The 20,419-nt window shown below is 39.3% G+C and overlaps 1 protein-coding gene across 1 annotated transcript; it reads left to right on the top strand.

Annotated features, from left to right (window-relative positions):
* The first annotated feature begins 4,829 nt into the window (after window positions 1-4,829).
* LOC146140804 (beta-1,4-galactosyltransferase 4-like) lies at window positions 4,830-19,372 on the top strand. The gene is made up of 3 exons (XM_083391346.1): window positions 4,830-5,779; window positions 12,188-12,300; window positions 16,470-19,372. The coding sequence occupies exons 1-3, from the start codon at window positions 4,982-4,984 to the stop codon at window positions 16,798-16,800; spliced, it is 1,242 nt and encodes a 413-aa protein (XP_083247472.1). The 5' UTR covers window positions 4,830-4,981; the 3' UTR covers window positions 16,801-19,372.
* Window positions 19,373-20,419: the final 1,047 nt, after the last annotated feature.

Here is a 20,419-nt window from a genome sequence, read left to right as displayed (position 1 = left end):
TCAAAATATTTTTGGTTTTGTTCTCGACTTTACTTAATTTTTGGTTGGGCAATTAGCCGAAACCCCTCCCAAAAAAAACTAAAAAACAGCGAAGTTACCTGCCATACAAAGGGCGGCCAGCCTTCTACATAAAACGTCAGTTTATAGAGATTTTAAAACCAAGAGTTTCTTTAACCGCTGCACGCGGTGTAATTTCGGGTTACGCCCGCGAGTTAATTTTACTAAAAGTCTGGACGTTTTTCTGCAACAGGCCAGCAAACAATCGATCCTAATTGCAATGTAACGAGCAAGATGAGGCTATGCGATAAGCTAAAACCAACCTGCTACACATGCAAATGACTCCATAGTCATTAACAAATCACAAGTAGCACACCATTAAATCTTTTCACCATAATCAATACTTTGTTGGCACGGGCATAACTGTTAAGCTTAGGTCATGGTATTACAAAAATTCTGCCGTTCATGTCAGGTAATTACAACCGACATAATTTATTCGTTTTATCGCGGAAAGTTTGGATTAACGCCGCCTATCGCTGGGGCGAAACAATTACGACTGCTTTGAATGCAGCCATATATGTGGCGTTTTTCGGGAGGCCAGTTAGTGATGGATAACCTTTTTGCGAAGCTAGATTTTCTTTTTTTTTTTATCTTTTCAATGACTACTAACTACGTTAATTTGAAGGACATAACAGATTTGTCATTTTTTTAGGAAATATAAGTAAGTTTATTCGTTAGACTTCGTTTAATTGTTGTTTGTTACTGACGTGAAAAAGTAAAACAAGTAAAATACGTTAAACACAATGCCTGGTATTTTTATAAGCAGGGGGGCACGAGGGTTGAGAGCCTAGCAAAGGGGGTCACGAAGCATAAAAGGTTGAGAACCTCTGGTCTACCAAGACGCTGTGTCTCCTTTAGTTCACGAGTCTTGATTGTGTGCTAAAGGAATCACGTTTATCCAATCTTTCGAAATTAGATGTTTAGTCAATTAAACCAGAATACCCTACTAGGATGTTTTTTATTTGTTCAATTAATTGTTGCCATATCCTTAAATCCATTTAAACTCGACAGTGCATGGTCGGGTTGAATGCATAAAACAGAGTTGAAAGAACTATTTCCCAGAACTCCACGGATAAAGCAAAAGGTTCCCTCAATATTTCGTTGATTGGAAATGTCTGGCACGACTAGCCAATCTGAAAGATATATTTTGATTTTACAGCTTACAATATAGGCTAGACTTTACAGACAAATTAAAACTATTTTAGTGCAGTTAAAAATATATATATATCAGTCGGATACGCAATTGCTTTCGAATTATTTCGCAGTTTTGCATGATTATAAGATAAATTAAGTTAAACTCACATTAGTAAGTTGGTGCAGAATCACAAGAATTTATTGCAAAACCAGTCAGAAATGAGGTATTGCCTGATTTGGACGATCTAGTTCCTGTCCGATCCGAAATCTCTTCAGGGTAGTGTGGGACACGGGTATCGACAGGGAGTCGAACCGTTTGGCTTTTCCGGTTCAGGTTCGGTTCCGGTTCAAGAATTTTTTCGGAATCCGGTTCAGTTCCGAATTCTATTTCGATTTTAAGCATCTTAAAAGTTCCGGTTCAGCTCCGGTTCGACCATCGTATTTTTTAAACTGGTCATAAAGTTCCGGTTCGGATATACAAGATAAGTTGCATTAAATCTAAAAATGTGGGCAGAGACTAATCTTTATATTTTAAGTCATTTAAGTAAGTTACGTGACTTATTAAAAAAAAACAGCAACCAATTGTTGCAATATCATAAAAATTAAAAAAATCAACGTATTTTTAATCAATTTGTTCATAAAATTTTGAACATGACATAACTTGACTCTTTAAAATATAAGTTGTGATGTCATGCTGGAGTGAATTAACGGGTTCGGTTAAGGTTCATCTTCTTTCAAATTATTCGGTTCGGTTCCGGTTCAGCTCCTTGAAATCGTACAAAAAACGGTTCAGGTTCGGTTACGGTTCGAAAAAAATTGACCCAAAACCGGTTCATAAAGTTCCGGTTCGGTTCCGGTTCGACTCCCTGTTTTCCATAGTTGAGGTTATAATATTTTTTTCAACAGAAGAGCGTTCCAATTGACACTTCCGTTCTGACTCCAACTTCAAGGTGCGTATCTAACTCGCGAGCCGCCACAAGACGTTTAGGTTAATAGAATTGTATTAGTTGATGAACGAACAACCATAGTTTCAAACTACAAATCGGCGAAACAAGTTACCATTCAGCACAAGTCGATAGCTAAGAAGAAGTTGTGGGAAGTTAAGATACACTCGTCAGCCCATAAGTGACTCTGGTGAGTCCTGAAAGGAACTCGTTGTGAATCCCGAAAGGAACTGTTTCCAAATTCAATCCCGATGACTTAATTTAGCCGAAACGAAATGCCAATTAAGATAACAACACTAGGGTGCGATTAGCATTGCTATAACAAATAAATCTGCCACGACGCAGTATTTGCAAATAACACAGACGTATTCACCTATAAGTCCGAAAGCATTGACCAGCTGACCACAAATAACCCTACAGTAGTTCCCAGATTTCTTCCAAATGGCTTACAAGATCAATAAATAGTTAAACTTTTGAGGTATTTCAAAAGGTATTTCAGGCATGACGAAGAAAAAAATTCGTGCTAGACTTTCAAGTTTGGATACGATTTTCCACCGAACGACAGCTTCATAAAGCTCACTACTTTTTTTACTATTTATTTATTTTTCTTTCGTTTAACAATAATATAGTTAAATATACCGAATAATCTTTTGAGCTTACGATCTTACAACTAATATTGTACATTATATTTGAGACTCCCTTTATATTTTGGTGCTCCTCAAGGTTTTTTTTAATTGTAAGAAATGACGCGTGCAGGCTATAAAAGTTTGAATCGAACAAGTGAACATAACATAAATAATAATTTTCCACAAAAACCATGGTAAGCTAAATGAAATTGTTTTTTAGCTTCAATTTAGGTAAAACTTTGTGTGGTTTTTATTATTCAAAATTAGTGTAACTTATAATATTCAAACTGTATTTTATGGTAAGGTCAATATGCAGAGTTTCTGGCCAATGGGCTGCAGTAAAATACATAAAATATTGTGACACATTAAGAACAAGACTGGGTACTTCTACGGAAATGTAGGCTTCTTTTATCGCCTTTAAATACACAACATCGTCTATTGTTAAAGACACTTCCTCAATACAATGAAGTTCTGTTAAAATCAATGTATTTTTGAGTTTGCTAAAAAAAACATTTTTAGGTTACGGTTTTCAAATTGTTTTAGGTCAGAAATAAACAGGGAGTCGAACCGGAACCGAACCGGAACTTTATGACCCGGTTTTGGGTCAATTTTTCCCGAACCGTAACCGAACCTGAACCTTTTTTCATTAGATTTTTAGGAGCCGAACCGGAACTGAACCGAATATTTTAAAAGAACTTAAACCTGAACCGAACCCGAACCTGTCAAAAGCGGTTCACTCCAGGATGACGTCACAACTTGTATTTTACAGAGTCAAGTTATGCTATGTTCGAAATTTTATGGAAAAAATAAGAATATTGATTATCGGTAAATAAAACGTTGATTTTTATTTTTTAGATATTTCAATAATGAGTTGCTGTTTTTTTATTAAGTCATGTAACTTAGATTAAATGACTTACAATTCAATAATTAGTCTCTGCATTTATTGACCCACATTTTATAGATTTAATGCAACTTATATTGTATCCGAACCGGAACTTTATGAACCGGTTTTGAAATAACGATTGTCGAACCGGAGCTGAACCGGATTCCGAAAAAGCCTTGAACCCGAACCGAACCTGAACCGGAAAAGTCAAACGGTTCGACTCTCTGGAAATAAATAATTGGCCTATATATTAAGCTGTATTTTTTTGCACAGAAAACAGTCCGTTATTTGGCATTTTTATGCAATCGTTAACAATCAACGTATATCTAAATGTTTTTTTATACCGTGGCTATACCGCGGTCTTGTTTACAAAAGACAAACTTTGTCGTGTTAAGATATGTTGATTTAAAATTAACGCTGTTTGCACAACCAATAAACAAACAATTCGCTTGACGTACGTCGCGTGTCTCGTTAATCTGTTTGTAGACAATTGTAGTTTAATTGATGCCATAAAAGTATTAATGTTTGAATTGAACTGGTATTGCCACTATAGTGCATATTGTGGTAGATTTTTAGACAAATCCTCTCTTCTTAAAATTTGAAAATAAATATGCGGAAAACAGCCGAAATGGTTCTGTTGCCGGCGTCTTTTACATGCGGTTCAATTTACCTTGCTTTACAGCATGGACTGTATAAGTTTCCCCTAGAGTAATTCATTCTTGCCTTCGTTTTAGGGCTCTTCAATATGCAAGTCACAAAAAGCATTTGAGCGGTGTTGAAGGTAACAAACTGTCAACGTGACACCGAAAACTAAACAAAAGTTGCGTTGGCATGGTCGAATGAAAGTTCCGCGGTTCTGAAACCAATAATAGTTTATTAACACTGAATCTTTTTGTTTGGTAATATAAGAGGCATTAAATAAATAAAATCTATGCTGGTTGACCTCAATTTTTCCACAAACGGCGCCAGAGCATCATTAATAATTAAAAATAGATAAGGGAGTCACCGCACCGGCCGTAGTAAGTTTGATGCTTGGCACTTAGCGACGAGGCGTTGTCGCGCATTGTGGCAGTCTGGCAGATTGGTTTACTTCAGTTGCCTTCGTTGTAGTATACCTAGCCTTAACAAAGTATCTAGTCGCAATAATTTTAAAAGTTTAGAGACAATGGCGAATTACTTGAAAAAAATGTTTTAGGCAATTATCGCTAGACAACTTTCAAATTTTAATGTTGAGCTTAAATGTTTTGTACGTTTAGCCATTAACACATTATCCATGTATTTTCTTAAGGCCATTGTAAGTTGATGCCAAAGCTGTTATATAAAAATAAGGCATCTACATGTCGTTACGCAAGTACAGCAGTGCCAAAGGCGTTGTAAAAAGAAGGACTTACTATGGTTTGCGTATGAGATGGTTCTCTTTGTTTGTGCTTTTATTTATCTTACAACTTGTGGTTGTCTATTTACGTATCCACGATGTCATTATGGTCATATCTCTACACCTCAACATTAAACTGGACTGGATAAGGGGTCTGGAGAACAACTGTTTAGACTTTGAAGATAAAGATCATGGGTTGAACAACTTGCAGTTGCCCAATTTACATGACGCCTCACCAATTCCTCTTTGCCCTGAAACTCCACCTCATTTATTGGGCAAAGTGAACCTTGGAAGGGAGGATGAAGATGTCACAATGGATGCTGTAATAGCCAACAACTCATGGGTAAACGAAGGTGGCAGGTACAAGCCGGAGAATTGTATAGCACGGCAGAGAGTAGCTATTATAGTTCCCCATCGAAATCGGGAGGCCCACCTTAGACAATTTCTTAAAGCGATCCATCCAGTGATGCGAAGACAACAAGCCGACTATCGTGTTTTTGTCATTCACCAAAGTGGTAAAGGCACGTTTAACAAGGCAAAGTTGCTCAACATTGGCTACAAGGAGGCAAGAAAAGAGGGAATCTTTGACTGCTTCATTTTTCATGATGTTGACCTTCTGGCTGAGGATGATCGTAACCTGTACAGATGTGCCAATGTTCCGCGCCATCTCTCCGTTGGAATTGACAAGTGGGATTATCAACTTCCCTATGATGCTCTATTCGGAGGAGTGATTGCGATGACAACAAGGCAATTTGAACAGGTTTGCAAAATATGTTAGGTTATATAAAAAGTGTAAGGTTTTGTATATTCACACAAAACTACACACCAGGGTTGACCAACCAGTCAGAGACCAACAGCCACATTACTTACCTGATTGCATGCAAAAAGCCACATCCTCCACAATGGTTTAAATGAATTTAACGTTTCTTATTTACTTGCACGCATATATATGCTCTTCTAGGTATATTGTAAATTTTGTAGAAAAACCTACACCAACAATATTTAGGCTACTTTAACTCAAAAAGGTATTTACACTAGGGCTGTTTTCAGAACCTTCAATAACTGTAACTTAGGCAAACAAAATCGACATGGCACACCCTAAAAACACGAAACTAAGACATGAAGGTTTAGAAGCGAAAAAAAAACAGTTAAAGAATGGCACAGTCGGGTGCACTTTGGTATATATACATTATGAATATCAATACTGGTTGTTATGCATTATAAATACCCATATACAAATTAGTCTAAATTTGTATTTTACTTTAAAATTAGTTATATTAGGGATGTTCATCTGAATCACACTAGTTTCTCGGGTTTATAATACCATAATAGATATTCATGTTTGAGCCAACTGTGCAATTATTGTATAATGGATGTAACTGAATTTGTATACATTCAGTACTACTTGTAGTAAAACAATTTAACACTTTTTATATATAACCATAAATAAGGTTTTAACAGTAATGCTGAGATTTGACTTAAACTGTTGTGCTTAAATGTGATTTTTTCTATCCAAAAATGTTTTTATATTCTTATTTATTACTTTTAAATAGTTAACATCAGTGTAACTTTTAAATAATTACCCAAACTATGATATTTAGTTAATTTTTTTTGTTTATTAATTATCAGGTTTTATCTTTTAACCTCTGCTTGTGCTTATAAAATAGCAATATGCACCAATATTTGTAATGTATATGTGACTGCTGGTAACATATAACAATAGAACAATTGTTTTTATGTGTTTTTCAAACATTAGCACATAGTTCATTTGCCAAACATATATTGTTTAACAAGCTCCTCCAGTTTTATGAGATGTGAATGTTAGGAATATTAAAGATGTCGGGTAAGACATATTTCTGTGTATTCTCCAGGTGAAACATTCACTTATATTTCCTGCTCCTAGTTGACATTAGCGCACGACCTTGAAGCGTGATTAAGTGTAACACTACATAAGATATTATTTTTCTGGTGGTTTTTAGTGGTTTAACAGACGATTCGATTTACGTGTTGCCACTTGCGCAAGTGTAATTCTCAAACAAAACCGGCAAACATTTGATTAAGTAACGTCAATTCCGGTAGGGGAACTTCATGCTGCGGTAAAATGGTCGTGATCAATGGGTTTGACAAAGGCGCCACTAAGACTTCCGTCATTGATTCGTCCTATCGCTGGTTTTCTGTCGACCGACTCTGACGTTATGTTTGCGTTTTTAAGAAATTTTATTTTATTTTTCATTGCCCTTTACGTGACGATGCCTGTCCCAAATATGTTTGTCTTGGCGCCGTCACTCTTTTATCGCTTTAGACTTGTATGCGTTCTTAGCCAACCGTTGTCACAAGACCCCACGTCAAAGGAAAGTCTGTGTTGGCAGAAAACATCATCAAATGTATATCGTTTGTATATGACGTGTCCCTGTTAAATTAGTTAAACTATCACCGAACGACCTGTTATGTGCCTGCCAAGCAAAGTACGGTCGTAATTGTGTTTACTTTGTAACGCAAACGCAATACATTTTTTTTATAGAAGGCATATGGCGATATATCGATTCCAGATCTTTCTTGTCGTTTCTTATTAAAGTCAAACGATGGGAGTGTTGCTTCAGCCACTCTTTGAACTGGTTTACTTTTCAATTCATAAATTTGCCACCCGTATTGGCGATTGCCACAGGCTAAAAAAAAAAAGTATGGAACTAAAAATTTTGTACTAAAGTTGCGTATTAGTCCAAAGGTCGTTAAGTGACGTTGTTAATAAGAAAAGACCCAGCGGACATCAGGGACTGAACAGGCACGCATTATTGTGTAATTGCGTTGCGTCAATCATATTAAATTACGTGGTTTCGTTTTGCTCTGATCGAACGTATTTCCTGTTTTGGATTTGGCCAATTTCGTAGCGCTCCGCTGCGAATTGAACACGTTGTAGCTCGCTTGTTACAACAAAGCGACACGAACGTTGGTTTTGCATTAATTGCTTGACGACCGGGGTGCTGAACTGTTGCCAGCAAATAACGTAGACTGCCGCCCTCCGAATCGGAAATCGCCTTTGTTTGTCTATTCGTATTGTTTTTTCTGACAAGCCCAAACATGAAAACTGATTCTAATCTCCTGTTTTTTGTATATTTAGTACTTGAATGAATCACCTATTCCAGTGCTATAATAAACTTTACCGTCCTTATTCAAATAAAACCAGCCTGGTTAAACTTGAATAGTGGGAAAACACAGCGTCACATGGGCATTTCCACCTACTCGTGAAAATATAAGTCGTTGCGAGGTTACGAACAATGGTCGTGGTTTGGTGCGCCCGAGATTCGTCGCGGTATATTGCCAAGTTCCACGAACAGGTATAGTCAAAACCAATGGGGAGTTTATTTTTATTTGAAACGCAACAAATACCGATACCAAAATAGTAAGGTTAAAGTAATATATTAAAGTGCGTAATACTACTTAAAAAAACAAAAAAACGATATGTTCGAAAACCAGAATGTTTTGCCCATTGGTGCTTTAGCGGGGCAACCTTTGTTCTCATTTCCCTGTTATGCTACATTTCCGTTGGTTTGGCCTTGGCTACCAAATTGCGTGAACACAACAGTCACAGCACAAAGGGGAAGTGGATAAACCGAACGTGCGAAACGAAATTTCGGAGTTGTTATATTGTAACGTTGGGTTTCCACAGTAGCTTGCACACACAAGGCCTCCAACTGCACAAGCAGTTTGCGCGGCATCTTTTCGAGGATATCCTCGTCGCCACTCAAACCCGATGCAGTGGTTGGAGAGGGATGTCCACGTTTGAACCTTTTACATGAGACAAGGCGTCATAGGTCTATTCTTGTAGGCTATCAAAGTTAATTATTTCATCGTTTGTAGAGTGATGCGTTCGCTATATTTATCCTATATATTCCGAAATTTTACCGACAGAAAAAGTACAACTACTGTAAAAAGAATTCGTCGAATGCAATTTAAAAACACCCTTCTACCAGTAACGTTAAACAGCCAAACGATGTGAAAAAAATTCGCTTTTAAGTTTCAACCTAATACACAACGTATAAACTGTTGCTACCAGGCATAGTAATACAAATCAAAAAACAGCTCCTCCGGTAAATGTAATTCTTTACCAACGTGAGCGTTTGTTGTCATTCACGACTTGCATAGGTTGACGAAGAAACGTTGGTACGAATTACATTTACCAGGGGAGTTGCTTTTTGATTTATACCAATAGAACAACGGGTGCCATTATTTGAGCAGTCTATTGCGTTGGTGCCGTCTGTTTGCGGGTATTTCGTGAAACTCTGTTAAATTAAGTATCAAGTGCCATTGGAATGAATTGAAATTGCGCCTGCTGTACGCACAGCGCTGTCAGTCGATGCTTTCTGCTCGCATTATAATTGGATACGCGTCGTCGATATCCGCCAGTTGTCTTCTTCGCCTCCTAAAGCAGTTCTGCTAATTCGCCTGCGTCGCTAAACGACGAGCCCCAAATTCACCTCACCATGCAAACACTGACTGACGTGTGTTATTGTTTGCATTGCCGGTCGCGTCCATTCTTACGTTTCGCTTATAAAGGGAGACGACATTTATCTAGTGCATGAGTTGCCGCCTTTGCGCGCTATTGGGTAGTAACCTGGCGGATTCCCTTTAGCCAGCGGTTCTTAAACTTTTTTTTACCGCGGACCTTTATTTTTTTGCTTTGCGTGGAACGGTAGGCATGGAATTTTCAGAGATAACGTCACATATTGACGTCAAAGTACAAGTAAACTTAAGAAATCTGCTAATTTCTGTCCGAAAATTGTGAAAGTAAAATGGAGTATACATTCAGTGCAAAACCGTTTTATTTTTTATTCAACTCTTTTTAAAATTTAATTAGTTCTTAAATATACACTTATATTTAGGCCTTCACGGACCCCTAAGGGGTTCACGGCCCCAGTTTAAAGAATCCTTGACTTAAGCGGTTCTGAGTTTAAGTGTGGCTTTAGCGCCTTCGCCATTTAGATGGCACTTTGGTGAACAGCATAAAACCTTTTGCGTGGTTTTCTGTTATGTAATCCAGCCTATGTTAAACGCAACCCCGTTTCGGCGTTCTTTGCTCCGTTTGCATTTAAACAATAGTACTGTTCATAAACTTGTGTTTATCCATATGGCCATGGCATCGAGCCTATGTGTTTTGCTCTTCGGCGTTTCCGCTAATCTTTTTTTCCCAGCGAACACGAGAGCGTTCAATGGCGGAGCACAGTGCTGTTATCAGTTGCCATGGAGCACTTGAATGGCGTCTCGAGGAGCCGTTGCCATGTTTTCCCAAATCTGATTCGCTGGGCGTGCACTAATCAAACGCTGCCTTTTCAGGGTCGCCTTGGCCAAATCCGAACAATGCCAGTTTCGCTTTCTTTCGGTTACGCCGCGGATTACGAACGTTGCCGCCATTCTAAACGCCTTATTGTAAAGTATAGTGTTACCTCCTGTTTCTGTTACTTTGAACCTCGAATTGGCGCGGCGTGTTTAATAATAAACAATGGTCGGACGCTTTACGAAATCCTGTTTGATTAAGTCGCAAAGCAAAACAGACATGTCTCACCATTTGTTTGGAAAGCCTATGACTTGTTTTCTTGTACTTTGATGCGTTGCCGTGGAAATGATTCTTGTACGACATTTCCGTATTTGAACCAAAACGAATGCCACAGAAAGTAAAAATGTGTTAAGCTAAAGCGAGTACTAAGATAATGATTCATGAACAAAAAAAATTTAATAGGCTTTTCACATTTTATACAATAATTCAAAATGGTTTAGCCGTATAGAATGGTCTCTGTGGATATCTGTTTAAATTAAAAAAAAAATCACGAGAAAGTTATAGCGCACCGTAACACAAACATATCGGTAAACAATAGGTTGTTTGTTTGTAGTCCTGGTGACCGCGTAAATAGTAACGAAAGGCGAAATATTTACGTTTCACGATTTCCATTGTCCGACAAATTTTTCGCTGGGCGCGCGTGCCGTGACAATTGCGTGAGTGGATTCGAGCGAATCGAAAAACCCTCCCCTCGTTAAATTTACACTTTCGGTCAGAGTAAATGTTGGTTTGGTCGGCGGAATTGTTTACTCACTGTCAACACAGTACCGCCTATTGCTGAGTTGCAATTGCCCGCGAGAATCAATTTGTCTGGAAAAAACTTTATTATTCGTCTTTTATGTTGTCTTGGTGCTACAGACAGAGGTACGTTTCAAACGTATTCCACTCCAAACACACAAATATGAATTTTTAAACAAATCGATACCGCTGGCACTGCTGTTTACATATATCAGGTTTAGCGAACTGATATAATTAACTGCGATCGACTGTAATACTTTTTAGAGACTCGCGATTGACGGATTCAGTAAAAAATGAACACTTATTCAACATTTTGAGCATTAATTCCAATCCAGCGATGTTGGTTAATTTGTTACCTCAAAGAACGCTTTACAAGGCTTGTCGAGACAACAATTGGTCAGTTTATTGTCCCGCTTGGGCGCGACAGCTACTGTAGTGACGTAACATACATGTTCGACGTGATAGACTAGATGAAATGTGGCGATCGACTTGACCCCTGACATATATCGACCACAGGTTATTTAGCGAATAGTGCAGTTAATCTGCCGAAAGTTTGTAGTTTTTTATACTTGATTATACATTTTTTTGTAGCCAATCCCAAAGTAGCCAAAAGTGTGGCTAAACCGAAAGCGTGACGTGTTTCGAAACGTGCAGTACACGGATCACTGGTGTGCGCAGCAATCGGTATTTTTACGGAGTTTCGTGAAGAACGCTAGTAGCACGTTTTTCGTCAAATAGTTACGAGTTTAAAAATACCGAACTAAGTTAGAGCGAAACTTGAATTTGAGAGCAAAAGTTATTTTGAACTATGCGCTACGCCGCGACAGCAAAACGCAACTAGCTGGTACTCGGTTAGAAAACGTTTAGAAAACGTTTAAAACCACTGATTTTAAAGCGACCAAACGCTTGGCTAAAAAGGTGACCCCTTTCGATACGCTAATGTAAACTCACTCACTTACACCTTAATCCCGGTGGTCGATGGAACGCTGGGATAAGCCACCTGGTTTAGAGTGAGGTCATTTTTTCAACAACCGATGCAGGTCGAATGCCGAGAATGTCAAAGCAGCCGTAACCGAAAGCTGTTTGTGTTTTTGGCAGGTCAACGGCTACTCCAACGAGTACTGGGGATGGGGTGCGGAAGATGACGACATGTATGTCCGAATTCTGCACAGCTGCCTCGGTCTGCAGCGCGCCAACTACGACGTCGCAAGGTAACAGCGGATTCTAAAACGAAAACAGCCTTCTGACATGGTTCAGTTCCCTAAATCCTAAAATACCATCGTTCTTAGGGCTGCCCGATAATATGAGAGGCAATACCCGTTGCCAAGTCGTAGTATCGGTGCTGGTCTGATCGAATTAATATAGGAATATATTCGCGATGATTTCCAATCCAACTCTGTGATTTCTACATTAAAAAGTAAACATAATAAACAATAGTAAGTTAACAACTGGAGGTAAACTTTTTACGCTTAATCTAACAATTTTGATTTTATGCCCACAAGAAACATCCTTTAAACCAGTGGTCCTCAACCGGGGGTCCGCAAAACGTTTTTAGGGGGTCCACAAAAACTTATAATTATACGATTATTAATTTAATTAACGCTAGGAAATAACTAACGCTTGATAACATGCTTAATCACAATCTTGGTAAGTGAAAAATCACAGTGTAACATGTTGTAAATCGCATCGAGTGTGACAGAACACTTCCATTGTGATGTAACACAATAGATTATAAAATGGAAGGCAGAGGAATTACAACAGTTCATATGTACTGGATTTTGATTTATGCTATCATTCTCAAAGAAAGTCTCATTGTCAAATAACACTACCACGCATTTTAAGACTTGCTTCGGCGATGCAGCAGCAGAAATCACTTAAACGTGTCATAAAGTAAATTGGTGTTGTGTGTTACTTTACTCAACACAAGGTGCACTATACAGACATACTGATTTACTAAAAAGAACTAAACGCAGATATCACGCCAGAAATATGTTAGGGGTCCGCGACCATTTGAAAGCATCAAAAAGGGGTCACCGGTACAAAAGGGTTGAGAACCAATGCTTTAAACGTTTCAATTCACCTATTGCTTGTATCAGCGTAGTAATGATGTCAATTTGTATGGGTGGGATCGCGACATTTTTTGTCTATAATATCTGGTACCGGCATCGGATTAAAATGTTAAGTATCAGACACCCCTAGATATTACTAGTGAGAAAGGTAAAAGCTGTAATGAAGGTGAATTTATGGGGATTTTGAAATCCTACAAAATGCTGTGTGCCAGACAACGACTGCCACGGTCAACAACTCATATTTGCTTGGTAAATCATTTATGTTTTTCACTATGAGTACACCCCTAATGTAAAATGTTAATGGTTTATCATTGTTGAATTTGGAAAAAGACACAGAAGCTTAAAAAGTCTTTTGGACCAATGTTGTTGCGCCCGGTATTCTTCTAGACTTCTCAGTATTTTAAAAGCAGCAATTCATCACCCATAGCTTAAAACTCCTCATTGTGAATATTTATAATATGTTTGGTATTGGGACCTACCAAAGTACCAATCCTACCATGTTTTTGAACTCTCAAATGCGATTAAATAAGTGACCACAAGTTGTTTTAAACCGGACTTCTACGATTTCTCGGCATGACATTTGCTAAACTTATACTCAGCAGCAAATCAAAGCCGCCCATAACGTCGATTTCGCATACAACAATAAAACGATGGGTATTGCCATTGGGTATACTAATTTGGTTTATGCCGCTACTGTTATATAGAAGTAATCAAAAACAGGTCTTTTTTAGTTATTGTGTTAAAGTACTTCAGTAGATTCGTTGGATATTTTAAATCTTCCATTATAAACAAAATCCAAGTCATCTTGACCTTATTTCAAATATTTAGCAATTTTCTGCGTTACTTGCGGTACTATGATCTATGCTTTCTTACTGTTTCCATACCAATCAACGTTTATTTTTGGATAACGATGTGTATATGATAGGTGAACCTTATCTAAAGTAGCTGCCACGTCAACTTACCTGTTGCATCACGAGATGCCTATACCAAGTAAATGCAAATAACTATTAGTCGTGAAACAGGCAATGGATTGTGAAGTTCCTTTTTGTGGCCGCTTTATCGCCTTTTATAAAACGTTTAGAGTGAAGTATAAGCAACACACAAACATTTCTTTTCACGAGTTCTTAAACCCCTTTGGCCAATTTTGTAAGTCAGTTTCGACTCTGATGTGTTATTTCTACGCGAAAATATCGGTTTTAATAAGGCCACTTGCTCAAAACATAAAGACCGAAGGTGTTTTTTTTTTGGTACACGAATTGGTGGTAGCTGCTACTGTTAGGGCGGGGGTGTTCGCTTGTAGAGCCTGTATGTGCCCTTTTAAGTTGCCAAATTTATTCTCGGGCAGCTTAGACACGCGTGTTGAGCCAGGCTAGATTTTTAACCTCCAAATTGAGCGATCCTTATTCAGCCTTATTCAGCCTTTTTGACCAGTCTTTCTTCGCTTAGTAAAGTGTATGAGCGCACTTTTTTGTCTCGATTAAAAGGTTTAGACAGCAATTTGCATCTCCAGATGTATTTTTAGCATGCGCTTGTGAATAACGGCAGAGATGCGCGCGTTTGTGTTTATTGTATATACGTTAAGCGTATAGCTTATGTATATATATGTCCATTTTCTGGAAGTGTTAGGCGCGTGGGCTTTAGGTCTTTTCCGTTTGCGTTAGTAAGGCCAAACCAATACCCGACGTCACTTAATCAGCGCCTTCCTCCAACGCAAATGTCCTTTACATTATTCATTGCTGGGCGTACAGGGAAATATATTTCCCTACCTTGCTTTACAACCTGTAGGACGATTAGACGTGCAATTTGTCGCCCTGCTTCCAACAAACGAATGTGACAGAACAAACTGCCTTTCAGTCGATGACGTCACACATTTGCTGTGTACCTAAACGACACGAGACCTTCAGCAGCTTTTTCAAGCGTCATTGGAGATTGGTTGTACGCGCTCTATCGAACAACATATGCCACTCTAAAAGCTCACAGGCGTCAGTTTCGACTAAAATTCTATTGGATTTCGGCGACCGGGAGGGCTTCTCTATTTCTAATGTTCTGCCATTAATAATTCATTGGCATTACAATGACATTAGTTGGTAATTCGACCGTCACCCAGACTTCTGTAACGCTGTAGACACACCTGTACCAGCTAGATTGCCCACAACGGCTTTATTAATATTACAAAACACAGATTTTAAACTGCTTTTCTTGAACCGTTGGTATGCTCTGGCGCGCGTCGAAATTGCAAAAATAGCTGTTTGTGGCCAATCTACGGAACAGTTATTTGCAAAGAACCGTCGGGCCGTGAAGGCATTTTTTTTGTAAGGCCTCTTCTATGCGAAATCCAGACCACTAAATAGGGTTCTTATATTGTAGCGTTGGAGCCAATACCCAGTGTCAAGTGGTTTTAATAGTATCTTGTCCGACATAAGGGTGGTATCGGTACAGGTTCGATTCCCGTTAATATGTGCACTTTAGGGTCGAAGCTTATATAGGTTCTAACGTTGAAGCCAATTTTGGCTAAATAATCTAAACAACAGTAGTTTGCGAAATTCAATGTAATCAATTTGATATTTTAAAGACGATAATAATATAATTTGGTATCGAAGAGGGTAGTGATCACCAAACTACTGACCACGGGCCAGATACCGCCGGTAGATCTAACTGTACTGTCGCGAGGCGTATGTTTCAATGAAGATCAAACTACATTTTCCATGCAATTATAACCTTAATTGTCATGAGATTATGAACTGAACGACAATTTAGTAAAGCTCACTGCAGGTTTTATTGCACAGTTATTAATATTTACTTTGTTTAACGATAATCAAGTTGATAAAGTTCGAGACAAAATGCGGTCTCTGATCGTCAATCCCAACAGTTATCCGGCCCTTGAGGAAAAACGTTTTGTTCACCTGGGATAGGGCAGACGAACGTTTTGCTTAAATTATCAGGAAATAAAATACGCATCATGCAATCCATAGGCGCCTAACTTTTAAAATTCCAGGTTTTGATTTTCTCGACAGTGCAAAATTGCCTATTTATTAGACGTACCAATAATATGACTAAATGTTACCGTAATTAAAAAAAAAATTGCAAAAAACAAAAAAAAAACATTGGGGATTCTATGGCATCGTGTATATATAGTAATTCGGAAGAATTTTAAACACTTTTGGTTAACTAAGGCTGTGCCACAGAAACTATCTTGCACATTTATTGATAATTTGGTCGAATTCCAGGGCGTCTAAAATCGCTCTGCACACCCACGTTCGGCGCCTATTATCCAGTACCTATTTAACGTCCAGTCGCCGATTTTGTTGCAGATACCGCATGGCGTACCATCCCTCGGACAAGAACAACCGTGTCAATCCATACCGCTACACGCTGTTGGTGGGGGCCGCCGAGAGGCAGCGGCAGGACGGCCTGTCCAATCTCAAGTACAGGGTGGTGTCGGAGCGCTACATGCCGCTTTACACCAACATAACGGCCGATGTGGGCACGCCTCCGCTGCGCACCAATATCAGCACGTTTGGAACCGGCGTTGACATCGTGGTCAGCCTCTCGCTGCTGCTTTGTATGATGACCCTGACTTGCTGCACATGTTTCAAGTCGCGGCTCATGCACGTGCTTATGTGTCCCAGACGCATTCCCTAGTCCGCACTCGTTGTTGGCCCCTTGTCCGTTAGTCTGTCTTTATGTTTGTCTGTCCAAATACGCGTGTTTGTCTCTTTGTCGTAGTTATTTTCACCCGTAGCCCCGTTTTCGCGTCGGTTTTACTGAGCCTTGTACCATAAGCCCGGTCTAATGGCTTTTCTGGCGGGTTTGAAACATTCTGCATGTACACAGTTCCCAGTAGAGCTGGCGTGAAAACAGTTCCCAGTAGAGCTGGCGTGAAAGGGTGCTGACGACTTTTGTCGCCTGTGCATCCCCCACCACTTCGTTTACTTCCCTGTTTACTATACTTTGTCTGTTACACTAGCAGTGTTGTGCGGCTGTTCGCCTGTAGTCTGTTGCTGTTAGTTGTCTTGTTGTTTTTCGCCAAGGTGTGTTTTCGCGAACTTTCGCGTCGCGCTAGAAGACGCCTATTCGCTAGAAAATATAAAAAAGCACGTGTGGTTATCGCCAAATTCGCCCTTTCCGCGTCTCGGTGCCCGAGAAGTTGGCGACGACGAGCAATGAACGATTTGTCATTAATTTGAGCTCGCTGGCCGATGATCACGTGCATTTCAAATCCCCCCGCAAACTTAAGAGCGACCTTTATCAGTTCAATCGTATATGACGTTCAAGTCACGAGGCAGATCGTCGCATTATCTGCCGGGTGAGCAAAGCCTCTCGTTTGTTCTAGCTTATCGACTGAACTAATATTGCTGCCCAGTGACGTACTGAACTGAACGATTCTCAACTAGCGGGTTGCGATGACGGGAAGCCTCATCTTTGTGTGCATTTCGCAGAGATAGCGACTTCATTTCCCGGCGTGTGGATTCGGCAAATGACGTCTTCTGTGTGTTTCTAACAACGCACGAAAGGCTTTTTGTTTGACCGAAATGAGTGCTTCTTCACGTTATTGAGTTTTATGCGCCTGTTTGCTCGACTCACATGGCGCAGAAACAACCAACTTCCTCCACGCGAACAATCAATGACGAAACTGTGATAATTATTGCGTTCTTATTGCGCCGAACATTCAAATTATCTTATTCCGCGAAAATGTTGCGACGTCTGCGCGGCGTCAAACCAGCACAGGCGATGCGGTGCACAATTTTGTTGACACATAAGACCACCAGTTCAGTCTTGCGGGTTTTTGCGCGAAAACTTCCTTTACCTATAGCTACACGTTTTCTATCTGTGTCTGTCATTGATTTCCGCGCTTCGTAACTGTGCTTGCTGATTTAGTGACCAGTTAGAAAATGTTCCACTTGCCCAATTATGAATAACTATATGTCTGTCGTATGTAAATCGCCGTGTTGCTGGCATGTCTATTTCGGTGTTCAAACTTTGAAACCTCGCTCATTTTTATTTATTTATCTCGGCCTCTGCCAAATCATCGAATTGATACGAGTTCAACTAGATTAAAAATGGTAAAGTCGAATGTAAATTTAACCAATTTTTCCTCTGGTGGTTCTATTTTAAACCCATTTCTTTAAAAACACACATGGCCAAGTTTTTCGCAAGGTCTGAACGCTTGTTGGCGTGTTTCGTATATTGTCTGATTTTGTGTACATAACTTTTTTTACAACCTAAAGTGTGTTTTATATTGACAAAACTATTATGTGTTCGGTGTAGTCGCTACACCGGTTTTTCTAACCGTAACTACTTGTTCTATTAGTCTTACATAAAATATACCCTTTAAGTTATGCCGTCGCTTTGTATTGGTCATTTCGGATGTTACACTAATTTTTTTATATTCAAACAGAAAACATAAACCCTGTTTAAAATATTAACGTAAAATTGTATATCGTAGCATGAAGATCTGGTACTTGGGCAAATTGTTAGCACACTAGACAGCTAACGTAAACTGTAAAACACCTCACTTGTAACGAATATTGCATAGCTACCCCGAATAAAACGCGTGTGGTGTACTTTTTGTTTTCCAGTTGCATTTCCAAACTTTATCCAAGTACCAGAGGCATGCATATTTTATGTTCGCTGGACTATACGCACGACATCTATCTGCTGCGATTCAGTAGACACTTTAAATGACTGCGATGCTGGCAAAAATCACTCTGCTGTTTCAGTGGCGTAGTGGCTCTTACAGTTTTTATTTTATTTGGATCAAAATGTTTAAATAAAATTTGTTTTTGTATTTTAATTATAAAATCCTGTCTATTAATTCTGTAGCCATCTGATTACCACAAAGAAAAAAACAAATCTGTCTTAATTTAAAAAATAGCTCTTTTGTTTTGGCCCAATCGGTACATTCCTAAGTCGCGTCCATTTCTGAACTAAACTGCCACCACGCCACTGTACGGATGGTCGAATTTACCTGGTGGCTGTTTTGAACTCTTCAACCCGTGTTGCTGTTACGACTGTTAATCCATTGAACCCGTGTTATTATTCTCGCTTTGCCGCCATTAGGCATGCCTTTTGAAAAGAAAGTTCGACACAATTTTTCGCCAGTAGAACAGTTGCCCCACCCCCTCGATTGGCGCTGAATCTCACTGTGACCAGTCTGTGTATGTTTCTGACGGCAGCGACCCCATTACATTTCAATAAATACCAAAATCGTCTTTCTTTTGTGTGTGATGTGATGTGAAAACGCCGTGGCCCAGGATTGAATTCAGGGTGTGCCCTACGGCTAGCACAAGTTTTACAATGTTACGGCAATACGAAACTATTTTTTGGAAAACTTGTATTTCAACCCTGTAACCATGTGCTTTATTTACAAATATTGGGTAAAACCAGTGCTTTGGAGCCGGAGCCCCGGAGCCGTGCATTTTTAACGGAGCCGGAGCTCTACGTGAAATTTAAATGGAGTTGGAGCCAGTTGTTTAAAAAATAGCTCCGGCTCCGATGTATTTCATAAGATGATATGCTACTAGCCTTCCACTAATAGCTGAATTCACATAATTTAACAGCAACTCTTCACAAAATTAGGAATTGTTGCCTCTTAGGCGCAAGGTTTCTAACTAACCATTGTGGTGTTTCGTTTTTGAATATTTTGAAACGCTAGATATTGCCAATTAAGCGTTCAGCCTTAAACCTCAGTTTTTGTCGTAATGGAGCTGGAGCTGGAGCTGGAGCTGGAGCTGGAGCACCGGTATCAATAAGCTCCGGAGCTGGAGCACTGGTATCAATAAGCTCCGGAGCTGTAGCTAACCTATGATAAAAAAGAGCCCCTTTTTTACGCCAATGACATAGATCAGTGCTTCTTAAACTTTTTTAGTTTTGTTCACCCCTAGCATCTATCCAGGGCTGGGGAGTCGGTTAAAAATAACCCGAGTCCGACTCCGGCCAAAAAAATTAACCCGAGTCCGACTCCGGTCAAATGTGCGATTTTCTCGAGTCCTGAGTCTGGCCCGGACTCTACAGCCTGTATTTCACTAATTTACGTAACTAAAATAACGTGGATATTCAGCATTCCACTTATAGGGGTGTCGTATAATTCATTCACTCACAATACATGATTGGAAAATATTCCACCTTTACAATTTCCATTTGGAGGACATATCAGTTTTAAAATTCGGTACTGCGCCTGCGCATGTCGGACTCGGGTAGTTTCACAAGGTCTTACTCGAGTCCCGAGTCCGACTTCAGCAAAAACAAACCGACTCCTCCA

The sequence above is a fragment of the Ascidiella aspersa genome, chromosome 6 (genome assembly GCF_963924565.1).
Source record: "Ascidiella aspersa chromosome 6, kaAscAspe10.2, whole genome shotgun sequence".
Taxonomy (NCBI): domain Eukaryota; kingdom Metazoa; phylum Chordata; class Ascidiacea; order Phlebobranchia; family Ascidiidae; genus Ascidiella; species Ascidiella aspersa.
The sequence above is the reverse complement of the archived record's forward strand: the minus strand, read 5'-3'. Positions and strand labels throughout refer to the sequence as shown.

What these genes read in the sequence shown, in the direction of transcription:
- LOC146140804 (XM_083391346.1), top strand. Translation starts at nt 4,982, where the DNA reads ATGTCGTTACGCAAGTACAGCAGTGCCAAAGGCGTTGTAAAAAGAAGG. An exon ending in CAACAAGGCAATTTGAACAG is followed by an intron (nt 5,780 to 12,187) that starts GTTTGCAAAATA and finishes TGTTTTTGGCAG; the next exon opens with GTCAACGGCTACTCCAACGA. An exon ending in GCCAACTACGACGTCGCAAG is followed by an intron (nt 12,301 to 16,469) that starts GTAACAGCGGAT and finishes ATTTTGTTGCAG; the next exon opens with ATACCGCATGGCGTACCATC.